At 37.1% G+C, this 7,500-nt stretch overlaps 1 protein-coding gene and 1 long non-coding RNA gene across 2 annotated transcripts in view; both read right to left on the reverse strand.

The window, feature by feature from the left end:
* Positions 1 to 2,432: 2,432 nt before the first annotated feature.
* LOC117319861 lies at positions 2,433 to 4,486 on the reverse strand. The gene is made up of 2 exons (XR_004530853.1): positions 4,364 to 4,486; positions 2,433 to 2,789 (listed from the first exon to the last, which is right to left on the reverse strand). It is a non-coding gene; the product is annotated as an uncharacterized LOC117319861 (long non-coding RNA).
* A 1,214-nt stretch (positions 4,487 to 5,700) lies between these two features.
* LOC117319860 overlaps positions 5,701 to 7,500 on the reverse strand; it is a gene marked incomplete at its 5' end in the record, with an annotated part of 4,306 nt that continues 2,506 nt past the window's right edge. Inside the window, 1 exon segment of the mRNA XM_033874576.1 lies at positions 5,701 to 6,647. Coding sequence (XP_033730467.1) covers positions 6,181 to 6,647 — 467 coding nt within the window. The 3' untranslated portion in view covers positions 5,701 to 6,180.

The raw sequence follows: 7,500 nt of genomic DNA on the forward strand, positions 1-7,500 counted from the left end.
AATTATACATAATTACCATCACATCTTCAAATAAAACATATCCTTAATTAAATTAAACCTATCTTCAATTCAATTGGACCTATATTTAAATGAATTGCATCTTTTTAACGAAATTACGGGAAGAACAAGGGGAGCGGTCCCTTTAACGTATTTATTCGTAATTGAAGATAGGTTTCAATTCAATTAGAAATTGGTTCAATTCAATTAGAGATAGGTTCAATTCAATTAGAGATAGGTACAATTCAATTAGAGATAGGTTCAATTCAATTAGAGATAGGTTCAATTCAATTAGAAATTGGTTCAATTCAATTAGAGATAGGTTCAATTCAATTAGAAATTGGTTCAATTCAATTAGAGATAGGTTCAATTAGTTTTATATAAACCTATCTTTAATAGAACTGCACCTATCTTCATTTGAATTGAACCTATCTTTAATTGAATGGTACCTATCTCTAACTAAATTGAAACTATCTCTAATTCAAGTAAACATATGTTTAATTGAATTGAACCTATCTCCAATTATTTGACGATAGTTTCAAATAATTGAATACATGTATGTTAATTGGGGGTTCCATACAAATCCTTCATTGACACCATATTTAAAACAAACACATTGATGTACCTCGTACAAACCCTTCACAGACACCGTATATAAAACAACACATTGATGTACCTCGTACAAACCCTTCACCGACACCATATATAAAACAACACATTGATGTACCTCGTACAAACCGCTCACCGACACCATATATAAAACAACACATTGGTGTTCCTTGTACAAACCCTTCACCGACACCATATTTAAAACAACACATTGATGTACCTCGTACAAACCGCTCACCGACACCAAATATAAAACAACACATTGATGTACCTCGTACAAACCGCTCACCGACACCATATTTGAAATAACACATTGATGTACCTCGTACAAACCCTTCACCGACACCATATTTGAAATAACACATCGATGTACCTCGTACAAACCCTTCACCGACACCATATATAAAACAACACATTGATGTACCTCGTACAAACCCTTCACCGACACCATATTTAAAATAACACATTGATGTACCTCGTACAAACCCTTCACAAACACCATATCACCTTTTCAGACATTATATGATATTTATAAAAGTTAAAAGCCAAATAATTGTATCCACGTTAACAATTCCACATGGGTGCCGCTATGGTGATACGATGGAAATACGTATGACCTCGAGGTCCGTATGTCCTTGAGGTCCGTATGACCTCGAGATCAACTGTGACAGTCCGCGGGGCGTTTACAGAGGTATAAAAGCCATAGGAACCTCTGATATAGATACATACATATGTACATATACTCAACATGTTTCGTAACCAGGCGTCAAAAACGTTATCCCATCATACCATATCAACGCCGTAACCCTTCGATACCGGAAGTGGTGTGTGATGTACTACAAACGATACACATGACTTGTTTCCAATATCCTTTGGTTACCGGTTGGGGCATTCGTGTTGCTCCGATACATCGACTTCCGTTATTATATATAGAAAGGAGAAAAAAGAAAAAGAAAGACGAACACAAGTATTAATTGCCCAGTTTACAGGAAATAATCATAAAAAATGTAATAATTAATGGTGTACGGTGTACTTTAAAAATAGGGAACCTCTCTGTCGTCTGTGGAAGTTTTATCCATGTACGTCAGTATCCTCGTCGAAGTTTAGGTTGATCTGACCTCCTCTCCCCGATAAAACATTTATGGGACGAGTTTGACAGGATAAGACGTTGGCCGAACCCTCCATCAACGTCGCTCAGTTGACGTTAGCGCTGGATGAGAAATGGAACCTATAACTAGTTACCAAAGGAAACGTACAATTGTACATATGAAATTTGAAAAAAGAGCTCTTTTGTACTTTCTGAGAAATAGCGATAACAAACTTCAATTGTCAAAATCCAAGATAGCGCGCTGTCGGCCATGTTGTTTTTCGATCGGTCCCAAAATGCAATATGCATAACAAGGGACCTAGGGAAACTTACATACGAAATTTGAGAAAGATCACTTCAGTGCTTTCTGAGAAATAGCGATAACAAACTTCAATTGTCATAATCCAAGATGGACGCCTGTCGGCCATGTTGTTTTTTTGATCAGTTTCAAAATGCAATATGCACAACTAGGGACCAAGGGAAACTTATATATGATATATGAGAAAGATCCCTTCATTACTTTCTGAGAAAAAGCGATAACAATCTTCAATTGTGAAAATCCAAGATGGCTGCCTGTCGGCCATGTTGTTTTCCGATCGAGAGAACACAGAAAACAGAGGAAGCAACTAGCAACTAGATGGATGAAGAGTATATTCCTTGCATTCTGATTTATACTGTATGTGTAGTTTCCGAACGCGGTAAATAGTAGGTTTGCGATCATTGCAAAAATGCCCAACAATTTTCAAGCACAGACATATTTTTATTATGCATATCACTTAATAACAAGTATTTGTGTATTTCAATGTTCTACTTCATTCTTCCGTTTTACGATTTCCATTGTAACATAAACCCAACTTTTTTATCCCGACGATTCGTCATCGCTCCAAATCGTGACGTCAGCGTGCAGGCTTTTTTTCTTCTGCCCAGAGATCGATGAGGATATCAACGATATAGAAGAACACGATGGCGGATGTTCTAAGGAATAAACTCGGCTTTTCCGTTTCAGTTTCCTGACCACGTGACATTCCCACGTGACACATGAGAAGTAAGGACAGGGCGATGACACAATGTAGTACCTTCATTTCGGTGTATCGTCCTGTAAGATATGTATGTAATTATTATATCTACCTCCGTCACTGATTACTCTCGTACCCGTAAAGATATGTTTGTGAATGTCACAATGTAAACAAAAAGTATGTTGGTCTGATCATATTGAAATATTTAAAGTGTGTCCGCTTTGGTTACAGAATATGAGAAGCAATTGGCAATGCGTTCTTTTTTCTTGAAACCTTGAAAATTGATAACCATAAATTGATAATGACGAAGAAAAATTGTAATCATCAGGCATAGCTTTCTACTATTAAGGTTACTGAGGGCTTGCATTTGTTCCCTATCAAATGCTAACAATATGATACCCCGACATGGTCATGCATAACTATCGTAACCAATTATACGTGCGTCAATAGAACAATTAATCACCTGTTGTTTATTGTTCAATGCCAATATGACAATACAATAAACACATTCCATTCTAATTTTGCTGATAATATTTAGGAAGTTATAAATTGTGATATTGTACTCCTTATTTCGAACTTTACAAAATACGCTCAAGACATTTGCACTTTTCGATACAACCTGAGCACAGGTACTTGTGGACATGATTATGATATTTCTAATTCAAATGTTTCATTATAGACGAGTAAATAATTGTATTACAGTCGCATACTTAATTTGGAAAAAAATATCGTACCTCGGCCTTATAAATACTAAAAGGTAAGCATGTAAAAGATCGAAAATCTAGGTCACCGCCTACCCTCTCGAGGAAATCCCTGTTCTCCCTGAAATATGCATTGCTTTACTGCTACAAGCCTTTGTGTCATCGATTCAGAAATTATTTTTCTTCATAGCTGGCCATCATTTAATAACTGTTGTGCACGCATTACTCAGAAATTTATATCCGAACTCAAATTAAGTTACGATCACAACGACTATTCAGTCTTCCTTTACGGAAGTGACGACAACACAGCTAGTAATGGCGTTAACACCCGATGCAGTCCGAAATTAATATTTAAATTTCGCGGATATAATTTACAAAATAATGTTTCGGGTGTTAACGCCATTACTAGCTGTGTTGTCGTCACTTCCGTAAAGGAAGACTGAATGGTCGTTGTGATCGTAACTTAATTTGAGTTCGGATATAAATTTCTGAGTAACGCGTGCACAACAGTTATTAAATGATGGCCAGCTATGAAGAAAAATAATTTCTGAATCGATGACACAAAGGCTTGTAGCAGTAAAGCAATGCATATTTCAGGGAGAACAGGGATTTCCTCGAGAGGGTAGGCTGTGACCTAGATTTTCGATCTTTTACTTGCTTACCTTTTAGTATTTATAAGGCCGAGGTACGATATTTTTTTTCAAATTAAGCATGCGACTGTAATACATTAATTTACTCGTCTATAATGAAACATTTGAATTAGAAATATCATAATCATGTCCACAAGTACCTGTGAACCTGAGAGCTGGAAGCAGTAAAGCCAAAAACGAATTAAACTGCAGTATGCATTAGTTTCGTCCTTCTAGGATTCGTCAGTGATGCTAAGGGCCTAGGCGACTGAGAATTCAAACATAGGTAGAACAATGTATTTATAAATATAAAAGCAAGCTTACCGATAGCCTTCGTGCATATACTGGACAGGTGTGAAGTCGGAAGTTCGAATGCTTCACGAATAGCCTGTAACAGCTGAGTGACCTAACACCTGACTGACCACCACATACCCCGCGGGTCAACTAGGCCGGCATATAAGGCAATGTATATAAATATAACTTGACCTGTGACGAAACAGCCTTCAGATATACCTCTATCTACCGATGTACATGCCTTTTCCTGTAAAAGATGGTTTCTCTTCTATATTCATGTAACGGTAATTATAGGCTGCGTGTCCTTGGGAACGCTAGATGATATTGGTTCGTGTAACACTGAACAATTCAAAATTCTAAAATGTTTTAGAATTTTAGATTTTTAAGTTTTTGACCAAAAACGTAAAATATCAAATATCCAAACTCGTTTCGCGATTTTGAGTTTTTGGATTTTTGGATTTTTAGACCTTTGCCGTTCAAAGTATCAAAATTCGTTTTAGAATTATGGTTAAAAACTTAAATATCAAAAACTCCAAACAATTTTGAGAGTTGAAAATTTAGAATTTTTGTTAAAAACCTAAAAAATTAAAAACTTATTTTTGTTTTGAAATTTGATATTTTAGGTTCTTGGTCAAAAATCTGAAAATCTAAAATTTTAAAACATTTTAGAATTTTGAATTGACAAGTGTTACACGGACCGATATTATTCCCAGTAAAGTCTCAGAAACGTTTTAATCAACATAATAGGAATCATGACCGGTACTTTAAAATATCTGTAAAAAGGATTACCGCGTAATTGAATGTCTTGCCTGTCCCGCTTTGTCAGCATAACAAGTTTAAAGAAAGTAACACCAAAGTTTGGCTTTCACAACTTTTCGTCTCGAACGAGACAAAACCTAAACTAGAGATCTTACCCGTACACCGGAAATTGGTATTCGGGATGTGTATCAGGAAAAACACTTGTATGTGCACCGTATATTGCTATTGTCCTTTTCAAGCCTATCATATTATGTGATCCATATGTTATTCTTAGTCCCTAGGTATTAATAATTTTCTTGAGGACTTGAGAAACACGAGTGTTAACATTAACACTTGCTGTCTTATACCGCAATCACAGCGATAATCATGGTAGGTTGTGGGTATTTATACACTATCGTTTAAAATAATATCCCATACAGGGGGAATAAGGACAGCATAGGCCTATGTGATGGGTTTGAAAAGCACAGTAGTTACATACGGTTCTCCATTTGCTAATTACCAGTTTTCCGACGTACGGGTACTCCACCTGAACTACATATGTATCGTATTGGACCGACACCGGATATTGGTACTTAATGAAGAGAGAGTCAGAGATGAAACATAAAACAGTGTATTTAATAAGTACTAGACCTACATATACTGCATGCATAACGAAATCTGAAGATAGAATATGATCTGGCCTTAGATCAAATAAGTTTGACATCTTTCCGGATTTCGGGTAACTCGACTTATATCACAAGATATCGTACTGGAAAAGAGATACGTTCAATAACATAATCAGGGGTAAAACGTGGGCCATACCCAGTCCTGTAGCATGTCTTGTTTTAAGCATCACTAGATACATCAGCTTTATAAGTTTGGCTGATTAGAACAGGTACTCTTGAATTCTCCCGTCAAACATTCTTCTTAAGCTGTATTCCAAGCTTGATTGACGCCATGCCGGACTATATTTTCAATATTGTGCGTCTCTTGACACACCAGAAATATGAGTTTTAAAACCGGCTAACATAATTTTAATCAAAACATTATTGCTTGCATAAACACTTTTAAGACGTTTGATTATACAAGTTTTATTTTTCTGACGTACGTTATTGACACAACTTCCTGGAGCCATACAACACGTATCTGGCCACGGCACCAATAGTTGTGTTCAGGGTTCTGACGTCAGCACAGTTGTGTATTTTTGTATAAAATCGTATATAGAGATGCATGGCGAAGTTTTTGCCCCAGTCATAGTTTCCCTCAAAAATCTGGTTCCGGTGTTCGCCATCTGGCGAGCAGAATGTCATGTACTCCACGTGAATCCATTCCGGGTGCTGCCTCGCTAACTTAGTGGGGACAAAGAGAGAGAACTCCCAATACTGTACTGGGTCAAACGTGTAGTCATGGTAACGGGACAGCCATTGTCGAGTAAACATGGCGTCTGGCTCGGCTAGAATCAGTCCGTTTGAGAGGTTGGACCAGTACTCGAGACTCATGGTAACAGAATAGTTCCTTAGGGAGTTGAGGTTACGGAACAGGACGCTGTCAATGTCAAAATATATCCCGCCAAATTCTGAAATGAGAAGCGTTACTATAATATTCATTATGTTGTAAAATGTATGATAGCGTTGCCAATGGTTTTCTGTATGGACCGGTCTTACCACAATGCTCAGAATTTGTACAAAGCCACACTATTTCTGGGCCTGAAGAAACCCTTAACTGAGAGTATGATGATTTTCTCTGAAAGCCACCTTAACTGAGAGTATGACGATTTTCTCTGAAAGCCATTTTGACCTCAACTTCCCCCTCAATACAATACAAAGGTCAATGTCTCGATACTGTAGGCGCAACAATAGCAGCTTTATAGCTGAATTCACAGAGTATCATGAAACAAAACATTTTAATTTGTATGTGCTTGTTGAATAGAAGAAATATTACATCTTAGATTAACTACAAAACAAACCAAAATATTCCAGGTTCACATCTCAAAGTAAATAAGGAAATAGTATACACAATCAGGAAAACACCTCTACTATAAAACTAAGAAGTGTAACACAATACTTTTTAACAAGAGGCTTAGGAGGCCTGTATCGCTAACCTGGATATCGGTGCGAGTATGGCAAAACACTCGACATTTCTACAGAAGATTGCAAAGAATTTGCTATATTTCTGCTTTTGGGACCCATCCCTTAGGTCATGGGTGTCAGACCAACCATTTAAACAAAATAGGTTCCCCTTCATCGTAGGATGCTTCAGGATCCTTCTGACCAAATTTGGTTTAAATCCACTCAGTTTTTGATAAATAGCGATTCAATGACATCACCTCTATTTCCCCTATTGGGCGCCGCCCCTCGTGCCCTAGGGAGGTAAAAGCCACCACTTATGCAAACCTGCACCCTTCCCCCAGCATATATGCAAATTTGGTT

The sequence above is a fragment of the Pecten maximus genome, unplaced genomic scaffold, assembly GCF_902652985.1.
Source record: "Pecten maximus unplaced genomic scaffold, xPecMax1.1, whole genome shotgun sequence".
NCBI lineage: Eukaryota > Metazoa > Mollusca > Bivalvia > Pectinida > Pectinidae > Pecten > Pecten maximus.